We start from the raw sequence: 23,281 nt of genomic DNA on the forward strand, positions 1-23,281 counted from the left end.
CTGCGGTGTCAAGAGGAGATGGGAAATCACAGCTAGAGCAGAAAGCCTGAGCTGCTTTCCTGGGTCCTGTACATCTAGGAAACCAATGGCTTCAAAATCGAGGTCCCACGGTGGAATGGCTATCAAAGGCAGAGAAACAGGAACGAAAGAAAAAAAAAAAAGCAGAGAATCTGAGAGCAGCTTCCCTCCTCACTGAACAGGGAAGAGTCGTTCGGGAGCTGCATACGATGCAGTAAGATGATAAGATGATGCCTAAAAGCAACAGTAATGACAGCGCCCCCGTCCCATGTTGAAAGAACTCCAAAGATGGCGCGCCCTGTGTAACAATAGGCAAAGGACCATAATGCAGAGCTCGATGCTAAGCATTTCACGTGTATTGTCTCATTTACTTTTCTCAATCACCACCTGGTGAGATAAAGACCAAGTTTATTCCCATATGAAGAAACAGACCTAGAAAGCTAAGTAACTTGCCCTTGTCCGAGGTCACGTACCTGGCAGATAATGGATCCTAGGTCTGTCTCATGCCAAAATCCATGCTCTAAACCACTGCATTTCCATCCCTAAAATTAGTATTCATCATCTCACTGAAGGGAATAGCCATTAATATTGAACAGGAAAATTATTCAGTTATCTTCAGAAAGTGGTCTGTGTTCTCAAGATACCATCTTAGTACAGAAAAACATGTCCTAAGAGTCGAAAGCAAATACGTACCACTTTCTCAAATGTGTGAGAAATTAAGAAATCAACTTTTACAGTTGCTTAAATGTACATAAGCCCAACATCTAAAATTTGAATTATAACTCAAGAATGATTATACATCTGTATTTTATTAAACTAATTACTCCTCAAAGTTTATTTTACAACTACATACACTTCCATCTTTGTCCTCTACTTGATGATTGAATTAATAGTAACATAAGGTAAAGCTGGTTTCATGAAAACAAGACAGAACTCCATAATGAAGCCTACGCCTCTTTGGGAATGAAACCATGTCAAAAATCTGTACCAAAAATTCAAAAATAATTGTAGTAGAATTGAACTTTGAAAGATGGGGAGAGATCTTGTTTTTGCTCTAAATCATCTAAATTAAATATAATGAAAAGTGATCAGAGTGCTTATTTTTACTTTGTTTTGTGGGAAATTGTGCTGGGAATGTGAATCTATTGTGCACAAAGGATGTTGGCTTTATGCTGGAACCACCAGGCAGGTTGAGTTGAGAAACAATTAGCTCAGTCAGCAAGCCTTTGAATCTGATTAAGCCAGGAAGTGGGCACTCCCCACCACAGGGCAGAATGAAGGGAATGGAGGCGGTGATCCAAAACAAGGAATGATTTCTCTCTCTCTTTCGCACTCACTCACTCTCTGAGTAAACTAGTATTAGAATTTATTGTACCAAATTTATGTCAAGGATTATTTCATTACATGTTATTATCTTCGGTGCAACAAACAGAAGCTTGTTTCCAAGTAGATCAACAGTCCACATGTGTCATGGCTACTGTCTCTAAGAAACTTCTGTTTACTGAGGCTTCACATACCCTCATGTTTTGGTAACAAAACATCTTTGAGATCGAGGACCAAGTCACAGAGGAAAATGCAGAGCCTACACCAGGCTGCTGGCCGAATTCTCCTTTTCCTGGGGGCTCTCAGTGTATTCTCTGGAGTTACACTTTCTTCCCCATCTTTTCTTACAAGCTTTGGCTCATGGGATGGAGTGTCTGGATTGCTTGCCCCATCTGGAATGGAGCTTTGGTAGGAAAATATTTTATTACATATATTGGGAGAAGAAAGAAAGAAGTGAGGGAAAGAAGAAAAAGAATAACATGGTTTCCAACAATACGAAGAAGTCCAAAATCAACAGAAAATTAGAATTTACCGTAGAACGTTGATTTCCATTTGTTGCCTCTCAAATGTAGAATCTTTCTTGATACCATTTTATCATATATACCATCATGTGTACTATAATGAAATGCTGTTCAAGAAATTCTTAAAAAGTTATTTCAATCTTCTCACCTTGGTATTCTGAGAAACTGAAATCTCTCCCATAAAACTTGAATTTAGAAAAAAATGTGAACCATAAAAACATGTAAAAATGGAGAACAAAGTAAAATAATTTTCAGACTAATGCTTTCCCTAGAAACACTGAGGTGTGTCAATCTGATCCACGATTTGCAAGCCCCAAATCTTAGTTTTCCCACAGTTGTCCTTGTAAACAACTGTTTGAACTGAAAGTCATTCAAGAAGTTGGGTGAGGTACCTCTCCAACGTCGAAGTTCATTAGGAAAGGGTACATGGGCCAAGTACAAGTACAATGACTGCACCAATGAAGGCTGTTCTGGTACTCCAGCTCTCTGGGTCAAAGAAATGAACACATCTAGCCTTGCGAATAGATGTCTTCCATGGTGGTATGGTTTAAGAGGAGTTACAGAGCCTTGCCACAAATCCTTCTCTCATCGTTTCCTGTGATGCCTGACATTCGCAGACCAGAGAATTTCGACTTTAGAGCCTTTGATCTTTAGTTTTCTACTAAAATGTAGCCATTCTCTTTTTTTTTTTTTTTAAGATTTTATTTATTTATTTGACACACAGAGAGAGCGCAAGCAGGGGGAACAGCAGTCAGAGACAGAGGGAGAAGCAGGCTCCCCGCCAAGCAGGCTCCCCGCCAAGCTCCCCACCCGTCCTAGGTGGGGCTCGATCCCAGGACCCTGGGATCATGACCTGAGCCAAAGCTAGACAGTTAACCGCCTGAGTCACCCAGGTGCCCCTAAACATAGCCATTCTTGAGAAAGGCAACCTTTTAAGTCTAAAAAAAAAAAAATAAAAAAAAAATCCAACTTTAACTGGGATATCACCTAAAAGTAAGACCCTAAAACATATCATTTTTATCTATTTATTAAATAAATATGTATTGACAGCCTACTGCATGCTTGAGTTGCAATGGTAAAAGAAACAAACAAAAGGTCTCAGTTTTTTAAAAATTCCATCTAGTGGGGTTCAAGGATGGTGAGTAGATGGAGAAAGCGAAAGGTGGGAGTGTGGAAATGAATGAGGAAAGCGTGGGATGGTGTTTTTTTTTTTCTTTCCTAATACATTCTTTTACATCTACCTCCCCAGTCTTCCCCATCTGCTTTTTTCCCCATCTCCTGCCTGAAGCCATACATCCATTCAAAGAAATATTTATTAAACATCTACTGGAGGGATGCCTGGGTGGCTCAGTCATTAAGTGTCTGCCTTCGGCTCAGGTCATGATTCCAGGGTCCTGGGATCAAGTCCTGCATAGGGCTCCCTGCTCTGCAGGAAGCCTACTTCTTCCTCTCCCACTCCCTCTGCTTCTGTTCCCTCTCTCCCTGCATCTCTGTCAAATAATTAGCTAAAATCTTAAAAAAAAAAAAAATCTACTGGAATGCAAAGATGACAGTTACATTTATCCAAGCACCTGCCACACTTTTCACTGATGACCCAGAGTAAGGAAAACCTTTTACATCAGGACCTAGAATGTACATAAATACTTCTCTATAATTCTCTCTAGGTAAATAGATAGGTTTTGATAAATACATATAACTAAATATAACAAAGTTTCACAAAACAATATTTAGCTTTCTGTGTGAAATGAAGTCCGATATTTTTCTATTCTGTTAATTTTTTTAACTCTGACTTCAGAACTGACCCAAAGTTAAACAAAACCACAATTAGAGTCCAACTCTGTGTCCCTTTTTCTAAATTCTATGTCTGTCCCTGCTGTCTATCATAGAACATGAGAATTGATTAGGAAAAAAAATTATTGAATATAGGCTTATTCTATATCAATATCTGTTTTATTGGTTAGACCCAGAGAAATGACAAGATCTGTGTCCAGCACACAGATAGTTGATAGCTATTTGATTTTGAGATTGACAGCATGGGGAATTGGAATCCAAAAATTAAGACTGGGGAGAATGGGCCTACGTTCAAGTGCTGACTCTGACATTCTTGGTATATGGCCAAGAGCAGGACCCTCACTCAGCTAGTTCTTCATTGCTTTTACCTAGAACATGAGGAATTTTGCAGGTAAAGAGAGTCTGTGCAACACTATCTGACCCTGAGTTGTTCAGTGAGAATGACCAAATTTGAACAAAGCTTGTATAATAAAAGGCTTTGCCAATTTTAAAGTTCTACACACATGCTAGTTGATACCATGTCTCTTGTTTGTGCTGTGATGGAGGAAAACTTCTACTCTCCAGTGCAGGGAGGGCACCCCTTCACCTGGGGAATTCATTTCCTGCTTTCAGGGGGACAAAGGAGAGTCAGTGTTCTTCTTGCATCTGTTGTTTCCTAAAAAACTTTAATTCAAAATAATCAACATGCCAAAGTCTCCTATTTGGGGGCCACCCACCCTGAATCCCATCAGTGCCCAATTTCTGTTCAAACCCTTCCTTCCTAACCTCTTGCCGTCTGTTCATTTTCCCATTCTATTCCCTGATGAGCAGCCAAGTTCCCCATCTTGTTACCTTCCGGGACCTCATCTCCCACCACTCTCCGTTCCCTTAGCCATCACACGTGCACCTTGTTGTGTTCAAACATTCCAATGTATGTTGTTTGCCTGAGGACATTTGCACTGTCTGTTCTCTGCCTGAAGCCTGTTCCCACACATGGCTTGTCCCTTAACTTCCTTTAATTCTTTAAAGTCATGTCACTTTCTCCTTGATGCCTTACTTCATGACCCTCATTACCCGATTTAAAATTGTAAATCTCCCCCACACGGGGCATCCCCGATTTCTCATTCCCTATTCTATTATTTTCCCCATGGCCCTTATTGCCAGATAATATACTATATAATATACTTATTTATTGTTTGTTTATACCTCCCCCCTAAAAAGCGTATATTATACAAGGGTGGGGATTTTTTTTTTCTTTTTGTTTTCTGCTATACCTGCAGCACTTGGAACAGAGTGAGTCACAGACTAGGTGTTCGATAAATACTGTTCAATAAATAGGGTTGAGTAAGTGAATGGGTCCCATGCCCTGGTACAAAATTTCTCACACCACTGACCTCCGATTAGGTTGCAAAGACGAAAAGTCAAGCTGGTATTATACTAAAGCAGGGGAAAAAAAACCTCTTGAGAAGGAAAACAATAAGAATGCTCACTCTTTTAATGATGTCTAAGCTTGGAACAATGTGGTTTTTTTCTTTTCCTGGTGAGTTTCCTAGCAAGTCACAGCTCCATCTGATCAGGGTCAACTTCAAAGGTCTCTGACTCATTCCACAACCTTCTTTACTGGTCACTTTTGTTTGTTTGTTTGTTTGTTCTGTTTTTAAAGATCTATTTGTTTGAGAGAGAGAGAGGACGTGGAGGGCAGGGCAGAGGGGGGAGAGAGAGAATCCCAAGCAGACTCCCCGCTGAGCTCAAGGCCAATGTGGGGCTCCACCTTACAGCCCTGAGATCATGACTTGAGCCAAAAATCAAGAGTCGGACGCTTAACCAGCTGAGCCACCCACGTGCCCCTACCAGTCACTTCCTACTTGCCTGCAGAGTGAATCTTCCTCTGGTGGAAAGACAAATTGTACACTTCAATCGTATTGCTATTTCCTTTCACAAGAGACTCCCTATCTCTTTTGAGGCTTACAAAAGATAGGTTTTTACAAATGTCACAGAATTTTGTATTTGTTCAATGCTTTCATTCCAGACTTTCTAAATTCTTCATAAATATTGGTCCTCAGACTCTTCAAGCTCTCCTCTGACAGCCACATGATAAGCAGATTTCCTATAATTTCTGAGCTAGGTGATTTAAAGTTATCTGCTGCTAGCAAGTATGGAGCCAGGAGACACAGTGCCTTAAGGACTGAGCTCTACTTGAATCCTGGAAAACGTGGCTTGGCAGCTCCAGTGACTTAGTGTCAGGCAGCTGTGCTGCACCCAGAATCCTGCCTGGAGACGGGAACTCAGGAGAAGGGCCCCAGTGTCTTCCTCTGTCAGAGGACGGACTTGATTTCACCATCACTCAAGCTTCTTACAGCGTCAACAGTTTTGTGATTGTCAGACACCTGATGGCCAGTTTTCCACTTGGATAGCCTAAACTTCTTTTTTTTTTTTAATTATTATTTTTAAACATTTTAATTTATTTACTTGAGAGAGAGAGGTGGGGGGCAGAGGGAGAGGGAGAAGCAGACTCCCTGCTGAGTAGGGAGCGTGGCATGGGGCTCGATCCCAGGATCCCGAGATCATGACCTGAGCCAGAGGCAGACACTTAACGGACTGAGCCACCCAGGTACCCCTAGATGTCCTAGGCTTCTTTAAGCTCAGCTTGTCCCCCCAAAATCATCTCAGCACCATAAGCAATGATTTCTTCTCCTGACTTTCTAGGCTCTGAACCCTATTTCAAATCCTAGAGTGACTTTCAGTTCAATCTTTCCCTCCAGTTTAACTAGTGCTTCTCAAACTATAATGCCCATTTGAATCACTCTGGGGACCTGGTTAAAATGTATACTCTGGTTCAGTAAATCTGGGCTGGGGCCATAGCTCTGCCTATCTCTGAAGTTTCCAAGGGATGCTGACGTTGCTGGTCCTAGAACTGTGCTCTGGGCAACAGTGCCCTAAACCAACCTACTCTCAGCCCCACTTCTACCCCACTGCATCCAGTCCATTGCCAGCTAACTTTTATTTTTCCTGTGAAGCATATCCTTATGTATGCTTTCCTCTTATTCTCACTGTGCTCCACTTACCACTCAACTCCTTATCACTTCCCAACCCACCCAGGTTTTACGCCTAGATAACTTCAATAGCCAAACTGTGGGAACCCATTCATAAATGAGTTCTAAAATCAATCTATTGGGTAGCTAGCAGCATTTATAAAACATGGATAGGATAGAATAGAATAGAATAGAATAGAATAGAATAGAACCAGAGTGTATCATACATAATATATTTATGGCTTGGGCATGATGTAAAATATATTTCTTGCTATGGATAGAGGTTTAAAAAAAAGTTTGGGTCAGGGGGTGCCTGGCTGGCTCAGTCAGTGGAGTGTGTGACTCTTAATCTCAGGGTTGTGGGTTTGAGCCCCATGTTGGGTGTAGAGATTACTTTAAAAAGGTGAAGTCTTAAAAAAATAATAGTAAAGAAAAAAATTCATTCCACGTCTGAAGACCAAGTTCCTACAGAGACACCTAGGCCTCCGGGCATCCGGACCCAACATGCACATGACCATAGGCTCAGCTTTCTAAATCTCTACTGCATCAGTTTGACTCCTTCTTCAAGAACCTTCAGTGTTGCTTCATTGTCCAGACAAAGTTCAGATATGTCAGCCTGAATTTCCAGGCCCTTTTCAACCTGGCCCCACGTGGCTTTCAAGCCTTATTTCCTACTGGTTTTGTGCCCAGAACCAGCCCTGTCCCGCATCGGGGAGCCTGCCTCACTGTCCGCCAAGCCTGCCTGCTGTGTTCCCACCTTTGCACATGTTACTCAGGCTGTCCTTCCCCCGGCACCTCCGCTGAAATCACATCCATCCTTCAAACCTGCTTCGGCTCCTGTTTCCCCTGTGGGGGGTAATGCTTTCATCCTCAATCTTCCCCCCCCGGAAGTGGTATCTTATCACTGGGCTCTTCTCACACAGAAAGCATTCACTCTTTCTTGCCTCAATAGGTGGATGTTCTTCTCATCACGTTCACATCTGGACTGTAAATTCCAATGAAAGCTGGAACCCCTATGCCTGTCATTGTTACTTGGTGAGCTTGCTCACCTGATTTGCCTCTCTGTGGCTCACTTAAAAAGGAGGAGGTGTCCATCATTATAAGGATTAAATGAGTTAACACATGGAAAGTGTTTAGTATCATGCTTGGCATACAGTAAGCGCTCCGTAAATGTTAACTGTTATGATGCTGTCGGCAGAGTGCCAGTCACATCCCTTGTTCGCAGTAGACCCACAATAGATGTTTGTCAGTGAATAAATTAGCGCCTATTAAAATGATTCCCCTAAAAGTTTCTATTTCCGTTGTGACTGCTTCCCACTTCCTTCAATTCATCTGCTTCTGGGAACTGTGTCTTTACGCGGCAATTTAAAGACTCAGTGGGAGGGCTCACGATTAGCATGCAAGTAGACTGTTAGCAGCTCCTCTTAGGAAACCTAAGTCTAGTCCCAGGAACTGCCCTGTGGAGCAGAAAGCTAGCCTGTCAGAAAGAGCTGAGGGTGGAGAGTGCAGGCCTGGGCCTTCTGGCCAGGCTCATACTCCCCAGGCACCTCCTCCTGGTCCTTCCTGAAACCTGACTGCCCCGCTGGACCCAGCACTTGCCTCTCAGACACTACCTCTCCCATTTCCTTTTCCCACTTGACTTCTCTTCCATACCCTCAAAACTCTTCCTTTTACCTTCTTTCCCCTCTCCCTAAGTATAAGATTTCAAAAAAAAAAAAAAAAAAAAAAAAAGAGGGTGACTGGGTGGCTCAATCAGTTGAGTGTCACACTCTTGGTTCTAGCTCAGGTCACCATTTCAGGGTGGGGACATAAAGCCCAGCATCCCAGGCTCCGCACTCAGCAGGGGCGTTTGCTTGAGACTCTCCCTCTGTCCACCGCGCACCCCCGCTCACATGAATGTGTGCTCGGGCACTTTCGCTCTCTCTCAAATAAATACATACATCTTTTCTTCTCGAGATTTTATTTTATTTATTTGACAGAGAGAGACACAGTGAGAGAGGGAACATAAGTAGGGGGAGTGGGAGAGGGAGAGGGAGAAGCAGGCTTCCAGCAGAGCCCGGGGCTGGATGCAGCGCTCTATCCCAGGACCCTGGGTCATGACCTGAGCCAAAGGCAGATGCTTAAGGCCTAAGCCACCCAGGTGCCCAATACATAAGTCTTTAAAAAAAAAAAAAAAAAAAAGAGAGAGAGAGAGAGAGAAGAAAAGAGGAAAAGAAAGCAAGAAAAGGGAGGCTGTGACTCAGGGGACATCTTGCCCTCTGGCTCACGGTGGGGGCGGTGGGGGGTGTGCACCAGGAAAGATGGGTGTGCTGGCTCCTGAGCCACCACCGTCCACAGGGTGGATTTCACAGGTTACTGAACGGCATTCATACACCAGCCTCCTCCGTGAAAGATCTTTTCAAGGTTTTGTGTAAACAAAGCAAAACTCAAGCTGGCAGTGACGACAGAAATAACAGCCCACTGCCATCCCGCCGCATTTTTCAACTTTTGAAAGGAAAGCGACGGTTCACGCCAAAGTAGCTAAGGCAACCTGGAATCGAGGCACCTAGCCATGTTGGCTATGGACTGGGAGTTACCCTAGCACGAGAGTGTGTCCTTCGCTCTTCTCCTGCTGGGTGGAGGGCTGCTCTCTCCCAAGGAGTGACGTGTGGGTGAGAGCTTGTTGCCTCCCGGAGCAGAGACCCGCCCCAGGCTCAGCAGCCAAGCCCAGGGGCTCTTTCTAATGCTCCCGTTTTGTCTGCTCCTGATGCAAGCTCAACCTCCGCAGGGTCCCCTGGAAACTTTCCTCTTGCAGAATCAAGCCAACCTCCTTTGCCTGCAGATGGTTCTGTTTTGATCCACGGGAGTTTTATGGGTCGGCGATGCCACGTCTGGAATTTCAGCCGTAGCTATACGAGAAGTTTCGTGTGAGCAGACGTGTGTGTGCTTCTCCCACCCCCACCCCCCATTCTCGAAGTCGGACATTCAAAATAAAATACGTCAGGAAAATGAAAAGCTGGATCTCAACAAAACAAAACAAAACAAACAAAAAAACAATCAACAACCAACCATCACCAACACCACCACCACCACCACCACAAAAAATACCGAGTGGACACAGAAGCTATGAAAGCAGTATACCTCAAAACCATCTTGGTACAAAAGGATTTTTCCCCTCAAATTGGTTGATACTATACATACAGTCATATTTATTTCTCTGCCAAAAGCCTAATTTGTAACTAGTCTTAATCCTGCCCTCATTCTACATCTCGTTACAGACACATCTCTTCCTGGTTTCCTCTCAACCTCAAAGCGTTCCTCGACCAGGAACAAATGATTTATGGGCCAGAAATAAGCGGTTTCCAAGCTCAGGGACCACAAAGATCTTCATCAGACCCAGAGCTGAGTCAGAGATGAGCCCAGAATTTTTTTTTTTTTCATTATATATTACTCAATTCCAGTGACACCATTCCCCTCTTTAACTATTTTCATTCTGCACTTTGGGTCTTTTTCCCCTCAAAGGAGACTAAAACAACAACAACAACAACAAAAACCAATGTCTTGTGGACACCACTGTACCCAGAAGGATTAAGGTCTCACCATGCATTCACTCTAATTATAACTTCGTTACTTGAGAACCAGGAATCATATACTTGCATCCCACCAGCAGGCTGAGGCTGCAGAATCTCGAAAGAAAAGAAAAGCAGACAAGAAAAGATAATGCCATTGCTGGGTGGCTTTTCAGGGCTCTGTGACATTTCCTGACTGGTTCCTCCCATTTGTAATTTTAACAATTTGTGAGAAAGATGAACGATAGACAATGAATCAAACTAAAGCATATGGCGAGGGTTATAAAGCAAGGCTTTTCTACAGTAACACCTAACAGTAGTGAAGGTTATAATTGCAATGGCAAAGACAACACAGAAAATCAAAAAATGAGCTTGTATGAATCATGTCTTTATGACACTGATGGCTTCCTTGCCTCATTGTCATCCCCAGTGAGGAGCAGATCAGAGCCATAAATCCATTTAGCCATTTGCTGTTCTTTCCAGTTCATAATAAAGTTGTCAAACCGTGAGACAGATTGAACTCTTTCCAGAGGTACATTCTATCATGGATGTTATTTTTCCATTTTCTTCTCACAGGCCATCACGACTGGTATACTTCTGCTGTTGGCTCACAAAGAGTGGACCAAGAGATACCTGGTAAATATACAGACACCGAGGAGGATGATTGAGTAGGTTTCAAGGTCAAATCTCTACCAGTTCAGGATGGAACATAGAGAACGTGATTTCCAATTATCATTGAATTCTGTCTGATTGATGCCTTACTATAATGGGTTTCAGGAGTAAACTGGGTGTTAAATGGATAATTTTTATCTGATTTCTTCTCCAAACATTTTCTACAAGTTCCTGTGATTACTGTAAATATTTAAGTGTTCCAATTTGGTGAGGACACCACCGATGTTAATGCTCCTGAATTTTATTTTGAATAAATGGACCCGTAGGGCTCCTCTGTTTTTAAGCTGTCTTTTTAAGGCTCAGCTCCTCAGTTTGGGATGTCCTTCCAATGTCTCTGTTACTTCTCCCCCTAAAAAAAGATGAAAAGTCCATGATATCTTGCACTTCAATAGTATGGAGCCAAGTAATCCCATAATATAAAAAGACTACCTTGATCTGATCATAGATCTTCCCGTGGCTCAAACTTGAATATACGTGTGAATCACTGGGGAATCTGGTTAAAATGCAAAGGCAGATTCAGTAGATCCGGGTGAGGTGTGAGATTCTACATTTCTAACAAATTCAGGGGTTGTCAGTGCTGCTGAATCATGGACCATGCCCTCCCTGATTAACAAGGTGCTAGGATAAGGCAAGGATTCTGTGTACTCCTGTTTGTTTTTCCCACCCCAGACTGGCTATCAACACATGATACAAGCAAAATAAACACATGTTTGTTGAATGGAATTAATTTCATTTTTGGCCCAATTGGCTAATAGGTTATTCTCCCATAGTGTAGATTCAAGAGGCGAACAAAAGGCCTAAAAGGGAATGTTGTAATTCATTTCTCCTTAGCTTCCCAATAAAAGAGATTCATACCTGACATCTTCCTTCTTCATATTGCTGAAAAGCTTTTGAAGAATTCAGTTCCCAAAGTAACACTTTGTTTTTGTTTTATTTTCAGTGGGAAGCTAGTTTCACCTTTGTGATTCTGAGCATGATGGGATGTCCACTTCATTTTGCTGTAGCCTTGGAATCGGCTCTCCTTGGCCCATATTGCTTCTACTCATTTTCAGGGATAGCAGGGACTGATTTCCTTGGTTATGCAGTTGCCTTTCCTTTTCCATATGCAAGCTTCCCATCAACTTGTGTGGACCCGCTGCACTATGAAGAGTACCACCTGACCCTTCAAGCCTTCGACCTGTGCCTGAGCTTTGCCATGTTCTGTGTGTCCTTGACAGTGTTCATCAAGCTTTCTGCAGGACTGATCTGGAAGACACACTTACACGTAAGTTTCCAGAAAGGGAGAACCCATTCTTAGCCCTGAATGCTAAAATGGAAAGTCTGCCATATTAGTTCTTAATCTGCCTCTCTTATTTATCATTGGATCTCGTATAACCAAAATTTTCTCACCCTTTCTACTTCTGCCCCAGCAGAGAGGCTGATCTATACCAACATCAAATTTAGCTTTCTTACTTTTTCCCTGGATGGCTAAGAATAATATTGATAATATGATAGCAATAGAAATATGAACTGAATGTTTACTATCAATGTCCTTCCCATTTTACAGATAGTAGACTGAGGCTAAGAGTTTATGTAACTTCCCTAAGGTCACACAGCTAATGAGCAGTAGGGCCAGATTTAAAACCCAGAACTATTTCTCATAATAGGACAGATCTATCCTAGGCCCCCTTGTCACCCACCTTGTACCCTCTCTCCTCTGCTAGATCACCAAGATGTGTGGATCTGGCCTCCAGAAGGGTTAGAACAGAACCACTGGGCGAGATTTCTGATTCCAAATTCCTATGTCTGATACTGGGTCACTCCATTATGAGTTGAACAGCCTCCTCCTGGAAAGAGATATTTCCCACAACAAACTCTTCTACTGGCTTTATGATTCAAGTTAGTATTATATTAAGGCCAGGTGAATTTGGGTTATGTTAGCCAATTTTTTTCCCAGTTTGATCCTATCAACACAAATCAGCAAAGTTGGAAGACAAGAACTTGGCACTCTCTATACCTTTTGTGGTCAGTCTTGTCCTCTTCAACTTCTACATAAGTCTGCAAAGGAAATCCTGTACATTCTTAGGAACAGAGTTGATTTTACGAGGAGGCCTACTGAGAATTGAGGCTAGCAGACAAAAATTACCTCCCCTGCTATACTGCCAGTACATCTAGGAGTTTAGAATGTAGAGATTTCTCCCTGGTAGGGACCATCCCAACTTCTTAAAGCCCTTTGTTAAAATGAACATAAACCCAGGAGAATCATACATTAAAGCATTGGTTACCCATAACCCCTTGGCATGCATAGCTAATCAGACAATTGGCTGCCATCTCGGACATGACACCCGAGGTTTAACATTGGCTAGAGAGCAGAGAGAAAAGAATGAAAAAAAAAATCCTTAGAGCTTGGTAAGTCAGCCTCATGGAAACCCAATAGTGAGGCCATCTAAAGTGCCTGGAAAGAGAAAAAATTAATTGAAAACAGAGCAAAGTTCTCCAACTTTAGAATATCGCCTTCACCTACCTTGCTCAGATGGTAGGTTCTTGGTGTTTGATTTTTTTTTTTTAAGATTTTATTTATTTAGTTGTCAGAGTGAGCACAGGCAGACAGAGTGGAAGGCAGAGGCAGACGGAGAAGCAGGCTCCCGCTAAGCAAGGAGCCCAATGTGGGACCCGATCCCAGAATGCTGGGATCATGACCTGAGCCGAAGGCATCGGCTTAACCAACTGAGCCACCCAGGCGTCCCTGGTGTGTGATTTCTAAACTAGGGATAGGACACAACACAACTACAATATATTTCTCAAAGTGGATCAATGACATCAGAATCACCCATGGATCTTGTTAAACCATATTTCTGGCTTCTGTCCTGGCCCATTCTCTTTTTTTTTTTTTAAGATTTTATTTATTTATTGTTTATTTATTTGACAGAGATAGACACAGCAAGAGAGGGAACACAAGCAGGGGGAGTGGGAGAGGGAGAAGTAGGCTTCCTGCCAAGCAGAGAGCCCGATGTGGGACTCGATCCCAGGACCCCAGGATCATGACCCGAACCGAAGGCAGATGCCCAATAACAGATGCCTGACCTAAACTGAAGACAGACCAGGCGCCCCGAGTCCTGGCACATTCTTAGGGCAGAAACGCTGGGCTTGAATCAGAGAATATGCATTTTTAACACATGCCCCAGGAGATCCTGGTGAAAATTCTCTTCTTAGCACAGGATTCTCTTAGTGTAACTTCTGGACAGAATTTCCGTTTTCCCCTCTGTGTAAAATGCAGCACTAGTTTGGGTAAGAGTTCTCAATAAATTTAATAAACAGCAAATCTTTGGTGAGCATTTTTGGATGACCTGACACCACTTAATCCATAATGGTAGCAGATCATGTTTCATTAGCAAGGATGAGTGGCTGACACAATGGGATAGGAGTTTCTGTATTAATAAATACACCATTGCCCCTGAGCACAAAAGGAGCATGTGCAGCTTGCACAAGCCTTTGTTACCATGTGGGACACCTTGGTGGCTCAGTAGGTTATCTGACTCTTGATTTCAGTTCAGTTCATGATCTCATGGTTGTAGGAGAGAGCACCACGTCAGGCTCTGTGCTCAACATGGACTCTGCTTGAGATTCTCTCTCTCCTCCTCTGCCTCTGCCCCTCTCCCGACTTGCGCTCACTCTCTCTCTCTCTCAAAATAAATAAATAAAATCTTAAAAGAAAACACAAAGCTTTGTTACTATGTTACCATGTAGAAATCTCAGCTATATGAGGTGCAATTTCTAGAAAACACAAACTTTCTTAGAAGAAATGTCAGGTCACTTGTTAGGATATAGAATTCTACATGGTGATTCTACCTTTAATGAGCCTCCATATAGTTGTTAGGTTCATGCTGAAAGAGATAAGCAATACTTTTACTTTTTATTTATTTTTAAATGTTTTATTTAAATTCAATTTAATTAACATAGATTGTATTGTTAGCTTCAGAGACAGAATTCAGTGATTCATCAGTTGCAAACAAGGTTCCGTGCTTGTTACTTCAAGTGCCCTCCTTCTTAATGCCCATCACCTATCAGGAAACTCGAGAGCTAGGCAAATTTGTAAAAAAGGAAAAAGTGATAGTTTGATGGAAGATTTGGAGGAAATTATAATTGTATTGCTTTATAGAACAAAAATTTTTTTCGTATCTGTAATAGTCAATATTATGATGGAAAATATTCTTTTCTAGGAATTCTTCTGTATGTTCAGAAACAAACCAAACACTCCCTTAGGAATCACCTTTCATTATTTCTCTGCTCTCTGTGCCTTTTCAGTTTAGGAGAATTGAATTGCATCCCCGTCAGCTCAAGCTATTATAACAAAATACCATAGACGTGGTAGCTTAACCAACACATTTATTTCTCTCCGTGCTGGAGGCTGGAATCCCAGGGTCAAGGTACCAAGATGGCTGGTCTTTGTTGAGGCCTCTCTTACTGGCTTGTGGACAGTCACCTCACTGTGTGCTCACACGACCCTTCCTGTGCCTGCTCTTGGACAGAGAAGATCTCTGTCCCCATCTTATAAGGGCACTAATCCCATCATGGGGGTCTCATCCTCATGACCTCATTTAAATTAATTACCTCCCAAATAACTTACCTCCAAAGACCATCCCAGTGGGGATTAGGGCTTTAATGTATGGATTTGGGAAGGAAACACAAACAGTTGATAGTATCTCATTGAAGGTCGCACAGTGTTGGTGTGTGAGCTGCAGTCATTTGGTACCCAACCAAAACCACAGTGAGAAATGCTTGAAAGAGGCATAAAGGGTATGATGATTTTGATAAAAGCATTATACTAGTACTACAAGACTGAATGTTTGTGTATGAAACTCCCAAACACCCACTGTGATGGTATTAGGAGGTGGGGCCTTTGGGAGATAATTAGGTTTAGTGAAGTCAGGAGGGTAGAGCTCCCATGATGGGATTAGCTTTCTTGATGCCCTTATCGGAAGATGAGGAGGCCAGAGTTGTCTCTCCCCCCTAGGTAAGGAGACAGCAAGAAGGTGGCCATCTGCCAAATAGGAAGAGGGCTCTCACCAGTCGCTGAATCTGCTGACACCTCAATCTTGGCCTTCCAGACTAGAACTGTGAGAAATTGTTGTTTAAGCCACCCAGTCTATGGTAGTCGGTGACAGCAGCCCCAGCTAAGACCGTGAGACCTTCCAAGTTTCCAGGGCTCATGGGAAGAGGTGGAACTGGAAAAGGAACGCGAGCCCCCCTTGTGTGGCTCCTTGCAGCACACTGAGGTGACCTTCTCCGCTGAGGACTCAGGGCAGGGGGCAAAGAGCACCCCATAGGATTAAGTCGAGAAACCAAAACGCAAAACAACCATAGCCCAAATTGTCTACATTCTTGGTCCAGTAAGTAATAAAGGGATGGGAAAGGAAAGAATTGGGACACCAGACGCGCGGCAGCTGTGGCCAGCAGCTACTCTGCCCCTCCCCCACGGAATGGACCGGCTCTGTCTGTTTTCCTTTCATTATTCATTGTTATGTTTGGGGTTTTGCTTTTTTTTTTTTTTTTTTTAATGAAAGGGGAAAGAAAATATTTTCCCCCTTATCATGTGATACAGTGGTTTTCTTTCTTTTTTATTTTCAATGAATTGAGAAATACTTACTTCCCATAAAAGATGTAGGTAAATCCTTTAAAGAGTTCAAAAACATATGAGGACAGAATATTTACCACTGGAGGAGGAGCCTCTTCTTCCAAACAAAAGACAAATTTGCAGAAATACATCGGCTCCAAATCTTCTAGCGGACGTACCCGGTATCATTAGCAACAGAAACCCATTTTGAAACAAATTCATCTTCGACTCTTTCCCTAAGGGTCTGAAACCTCATGTTGGGCTTTAGCAAGTTCTCTCTGGTGCTTCTGGGAACTAAATCCCCTCGGGGAGAGTCAAGTCAGCCTCAGGGAGGGCCACACAATAGTCAGAATCCACTGTATTTCTTCCTCACAAGCTCCTTTCTGTGTCTCCTCAACACGGTCAACAGAAAAATCCGAATCTAGAAAAATAATTGCAATCCCGGACATTAGTGTTCCTTCTATCTCACTATGTCATCTGGAATAATAATGGTGGGGACGTGAGCCCGTGTAGGAGCAGAGTAATTGGAGGTGCTATTTATCAGACAGTTACTACTTGTCAGGTGATTTCCCTCCTCCTTCCTTCCTCACAACCCCACAAATCTCATCAGCCCCGTTTCACAGATGACGACGTTGAGTTGGTCAGGTGGAGTCAGGACTCGCTCCCAGTGTCAAAGGGTCTTAGACAGTGTTTCTTCAGCTTTACAGACTCGAAGTGGCTTTGTGTAGGCATGCATTTTTTTTAAAGATTTTATTCATTTATTTGACGGGCAGAGATCACAAGTATGCAGAGAGGCAGGCAGAGAGAGAGAGAGGTGGAACAAAGCTCCCTGCTGAGCAGAAAGCCCAACTCGGGGCTCTATCCCAAGACCCTGGGATCATGACCTGAGCTGAAGGCAGAGGCTTTAACCCACTGAGCCACCCAGGTGCCCCTGTAGGCATGCATTTTGTGGGCAGTCTTTCTTATGTTTCTCACAGACAAAAATTAACTCATGTATAGAAATGGAAGCTCTTTTTCTTCCAGGGTATTTTCATTTCATTTAATTAGTGAGACCACACCAAGGGTGAGAGCGACTTACGAAGAAAGGAAATGAGACCAAAGTTGTCTATTGTGATGTATTAAAATTAGCTTGATATTTTGTCAAAGCAGAAGCAATAAGTAAGGAGGTAACTGGACAACTGTTTTTTCTCAGTTTTTACTTTATAATCATTGTGAACATCAGCATGTTTTCCTTTTGACATTCAATCAGTTTAATCTTTTAATACAAAATATTCTACTGGGTTTTTCTCCCCCCCCTTCTTAGTTTTAATCTAAAATGGTATTATTATGGGGCCTCTGGGAGGCTCAATCAGTTAAGCATCTACCTTCGGCTCAGGTTGTGATCTCAGGGTCCTGGGATCGAGCCCCACATCAGGCTCTCTGCTCAGCAAGAAGTCTGCTTCTCCCTCACACTCTCCTCTGTGCTCTCTCTCTCTCTTTCTCAAATAAATAAATAAAATCTTAAAAAAAAAAAACACAGAAGAAGTTTTGGCTTTATAAAAGGGCAGAAACTTGAGTAGAAATCAGAAGACCCCATTCTCTATAATCATATAAATTTGGTTTCAACAAAGAAAACTGAATTAATACCTAGTGAATAGTTCAGAATGGCTGTAATGGTGCTAAGATGTGAGCAGGAAACCATTTTGCAAAGTAACAATGTTGGTTCGACATTTTGCACTGTATTAAGTACCCAGGAGAATATGCAGTGGTTGTTACTGGGTGTTACGCGGTTCATTCCCCCAGGAAAGAGAGAGACACAGAAAAAGTAACTAAGATAAAACACAATGAAACCCATGAGGGGTAAGGAATGACACGATGTCACTTCTCTCCCAGACTAGCCCTACAAGCCAGGGACTGTGGACAAGGCAGTGGTTCACCCCTGCACACATCAGTAGTTGTGGACTTGAACTTCTTCATCTCTAAGACAGCCGGGCTTGGTCAGGCACATCCAAACACCTTTCCAGCTCTGTCTCAGTCTGTGATTTCCTTCCTTCCTTCCTTCCTTCCTTCCTTCCTTCCTTCATTCCTTCCTTCCATCCTCTCTCTTTCTTTTTCTCTCTTTCTCTCTCTCTTTCAGATTTTATTTATTTTAAAAAGAGCACAAGCGGGGGGGGGGGGGGGGAGGGCAGAGTGTGAGGGAGAAGCAAACTCCATGCTGAGCAGGTAACCCAACATGGGGCTCCATCCCAGGACCCTGAGATCATGACCTGAGTCCAAGTCAGACACTTATCCAACCGAACCACCCAGGAGCCTCTCTGTCTATGATTTTCAAATAAAACTTTATTCCATTGGAGAAGATTAACATTCAGAAGAGAGGACTGTTGGTAGCAAGGAGTGGCTCTTTTCTTGTCCCAAACCATGCTGATGTGTCACTGGGGTACATCACACTGCCTTTACTCTGCTAGCTCAAGAAGTAATATATGCCAACAATATTACTCAAGCGAGACAGGTAGGAGAGTTGTTACAGATACACAGATCACTTTAATCACTTTAGAAAAACAACTTTCTTTGCTCACTATTCAATCTGTGGGGGCACCTGGGTGACTCCCACTCTTGATTTGGGCTCAGGTCATGATCTCAGGGTTGTGAGATCAAGCCCCATAAGGTCTCTGCACTGAGCATGGAGCCTGCTTAAGATTCCCTCTCTCCTTCTCCTTCTGCCCTCCCTGGCTTGCACCACTCTCTTAAAAAAAAATTTCAATCTCATACCAAACCAACCAGAATTGTCTTGTTGGCTGTCTTTCTTTTTTAATTATTCAAGTATAATTAATATATAGTGTTATATTAATTTTAGGGTATGATATAATGATTCAACAATTCCATATATTTCTCAGTGTTCAGCAAGGAAGTGTACTCTTTGTACTCTTGATCCCCTCTATCTATTTTCCCCATCCCCCCACCACCTCCCCTCTGGTAGCCACCAGTTTGTTCTCTGCTTAAGGGTCTGTTTTTTTCGGGAGTCTCTTTTTTTAATTTCTTCTGTTTCTTAAATCCAACATATGAGTGACATTGAATGATATTTGTCATTCTCTGATTAGCCTATTTTCCTTAACTTTATACTCTCTAGGTCCATCCGTGTTGTTGCAGAACTTACCATTGTATTTCTAAATAAGTAAGGAACTTCAAACTCCAGTTGATTTGCAAAAAATATTGTTCCAAATGTTTGTGTTTTTTTCCCTCTGATTTCATATGACTAACCTAGTGTCATGGATTAAAAAGAAAGCTGCTACTTAAAGCAATAGAATTACTTGGCACTGGCTGGTAATTAGAGCCTATTTGAGAAGAGGAATATCTTGGGTTCACTAATATGTGACTTTCCTCTTATCACGTCTTGAGGAATATGGCTCCAAAGCCCTAAATATAACATTCATTGTTTATACTTGCCTCTCAACATTTATTGAGCATATATTATGTGCCAGATATTGTGCGAAAGGCTAAAGGTAGAGACCGAAGTGTGAATAAGGCATAGTCTGGTCCTCCACTGACTTACAGGAACTGAAGGAAAATGTTCCCTAGGGTAGGAGGACCAAGAGCCCAGATGAGGAATAATGAAATTTGAATTAGATAGTGCTAATGGGCATGGAGAAGAGGTGATACATTTGAGAGATATTTAAAAGGTAGCATCAACAGGACCTTATAGCAGTTAGCGTGTGGGACAAGGAAGGAGCCCAGGAAGTTGTAGAGGGGTTTCTTGACCATGAGAGACAAGACAGAGTTATTGGATTTAATGTGTGAGTCCTACTCTTGTCACTTAGGGTTAATTCAGTTTCACATCTTATCATTTATAAAAAGCCATTTTAAGAACCTAATAGAAGGCATCAAGAGTATTTCTTCCTGGGATTCTAGCAAATGAGGTTCTGAAGCTTGCCACAGGACACTCCCTGGCTTTAGTTAGTCACATATCAGTTACCAACAACGCATTGCTTTGAGTTCATAATAAACCTAGTGCTAAAGAGCATGGGCCATAAGACCATTTCAATCTAGGCCATATTTAACAACTTATCTCTTCTTTTCTTCTACTCATGCTTTCATGGCAAAGATTGCCAATGAAAACCCGTACATAGCCAAGCCCAATGGAGTCTTTTCAATCTGCGTTTTCCTTGACCTCTCCACCGCCTTTGAAACTGTTGACTGCTTTCTTCATGAAATCCTCTCCCCTTTGACTTCCACACATCACTGGCTTTGGTTTTCTTCCTTCTCCAAAGCTTTTCCTCCTCAGTCTATCCAAAGGCTCCTTTTCTCTGCTTACTTCTTTAAGGCTGGTGGCCTCAGTCATCATCTTTGGGCTGATACCTCACACATCCATATTTATAGCCCAGTCCCTTCTCCTGCTCTATTGAGCTCTACATTGGACTATTTTCTGGGCACTTTCCTGGGTGTCCCACACACACACATCAAACTCAAGATGTTTATAATGGAACTGATCATCTCCTTGTCCCCACCACCTGCTCGTCTTCCTGTTTCTCCAGCTCAGCTGCCAGCTGACACTCAGGACAAGACTAAGACCTAAAGTCATCCTTGACTCTGCATACCTCAGTTGATCACCACATCCTGGCAACTGCACCTCTTAAATATTTATTCACCATGTCCCCCTTTCTCTGTACTGACCAGGGTGGCCCTGGTTCAGCCCTTTGTCTTCTCTTTCTCAGATATCTTTGCTTCCAATCTTGTCTTTCTTAAGAAGTATCCTCCGCACAGGCTTTAGAATCAGCTCTCCCAAGTTCAAATCTGTTCTTATTACTTCCCTGTGGAGTAATAGTAATAGTATAAGTCATAAATATTATCTTGTGCTAATAGTATAAGTAATAAATATTATCTTATTACATCCTTCTGTGGCTCCCCATAACACGAAAGATACAGCCAAGCTCCTTCATGTGATATCCATGTGGGTGCAGCTCTTCTCCAAGAATCTGGACTGACTAAGGTGAGGAGAAAAGGTGGGACTGGGAGTGTGAGGGTCAAAAGAGTAGCAGAGTGGCAGGCTGCAGTACTAGAGGTCACTTTTATGGCTTCCTAGCCATAGTTAAAATCTTACCTAAATACCTATGTCAGGAATATTGCAAATTTAAAAGCAATCCACACATCGCAGGGGAATTTACTGTGGTATTTGAATCTAAGAAGAATTTCTAGGAAGAGAAACAGAGAAAAAGTCTATTTGAATTTCCATACTGAGGAACGGTACCTTATTGAGGAAGCATTGTGTTCGACATTATTTATGACACATGGAGAACCTGATATGCCATGGTACGTTTGAAGTCAGACACTTTGAGGTTTAATTGTTTCCTCCATCACCTACCATCTGAGTAGCCTTGAACAAATCAATATTGAACCTCTTTGTGCCGGAGACCGCATGTACCTCACACATTGCCAAATGAAATGGCGTAATGACTTTTAGGAGCCTTACATGGGTTGGGCACTTGATAGCTGCTCAAGAAATGCTTGTTTTCTTCCTCTTACTTCTAATCAAATTTAAATTCTTAGCTCTCATTCGAATATTTTAGAAACTTCCCTCTAATCTTCTGTTAATTTTCCAAAAGCTTCAAACCAACCCAAACTAGACAAAACAAATAGCAAATGACCAAAAAAGATAGTCAACGGAGAGAGCCCTCACTTCCTTAGACAGTCCCTGCCCACAAAAGTAATAGTTCTTCTGAATTGTTTTATGCTTATGCCAGATATTTTATTACACATCTATTTCTTTTTTATATCTTTCTGCCACCCCCCTCCGCCAATATCACCAATATTGTTCTCTCTGGTGATTCCTCTTAAATCCTTAAGTGGTACCATGGTGCTGTTACTTGAATCATCCTTCATTGGGCTCCTGTGACATAAAAAAGGCTAACTTAAATGTCAAAAGTGACACTCTATTTTCGTTGATAAATTGTGGAAATAAACACTACTTTAATTTTTTTTCTTCCTAGGGTCAAAAGAATGGACAATAAATTTCAAGCAGCATTCCTCTTAAATTTGTTATATTTGTGGCCATTCTTTTGAAATATTTGCAAAATAATTTTTTCTTCAAACTTTTTCCTCTATGTTCTTATGAAATAAAAATTGAAATAATTATACATTGTAGCCTTTTTAGATTGTTAACCCCATTTTTTCTGATTTACCTGCTATGATTCTTAAAATGGAAATTTTATCATCATTGTCATAAAATTTTAGAATCTGAAATATAAATTCACAATGAATGAATGTTTTCTTTAAATTCCTCTTGTCCCTGTGTGGTGTTTTAGTAAACTGTCAGTCTATATTACCTAAATTAAGGAACCATTTTTCTCACCATTTCTTCATTGCCATTACCAAGGCAACTGTAGATCCTCAAATACAATTAAAACATGGAAGTGTAGCCATAATGGGAAGGGCCTCCTGCAGGGGGAGAATGACCCTCTCTTCTGGCCTCTCTGTAGCTTGTCTATGGCACTCATGACAGTTTAATAGTTAGAAGGGACCTTAGCTGTTCTCTGGGCCAACTTCTCATTGAAAGTTCCAAGATCTAAATGTCCCTGACAGCTGAACCATTCCCAAGAGGCAGCCTCATTCAGCTGTTCCGTGGCTCTAAAGGTAAAGCTGGGGTGCCCAGCTGGCTCACTGGGTAGGGCGTGTGACTCTTGATCTCAGCCTTGTGAGTTCAAGCCCTATATTGGGTATAGAGATCACTCAAAAATAAAATCTTAAAAAAAAAAATGTAAGAGGTCTTTCTTAAACTGTCTAGAGATTTGCTTCTTATATTCTCATTGCCATATATTCTTTTTTTTTTTAAGA

The 23,281-nt window shown here is 42.1% G+C and overlaps 1 protein-coding gene across 1 annotated transcript; it reads left to right on the forward strand.

Annotated features, from left to right (window-relative positions):
* Positions 1-1,591: 1,591 nt before the first annotated feature.
* On the forward strand, positions 1,592-22,647 carry TMEM212 (transmembrane protein 212). Its single transcript, XM_032847932.1, is given in 6 exon segments — positions 1,592-1,661; positions 1,664-1,749; positions 10,789-10,848; positions 11,825-12,148; positions 21,371-21,440; positions 22,438-22,647. Coding segments are annotated over 5 exon segments (564 nt in total). The 3' UTR covers positions 21,395-21,440; positions 22,438-22,647.
* Positions 22,648-23,281: the final 634 nt, after the last annotated feature.

The sequence above is a fragment of the Lontra canadensis genome, unplaced genomic scaffold (assembly GCF_010015895.1).
Source record: "Lontra canadensis isolate GAN:19392208 unplaced genomic scaffold, GSC_riverotter_1.0 scaffold196, whole genome shotgun sequence".
NCBI lineage: Eukaryota > Metazoa > Chordata > Mammalia > Carnivora > Mustelidae > Lontra > Lontra canadensis.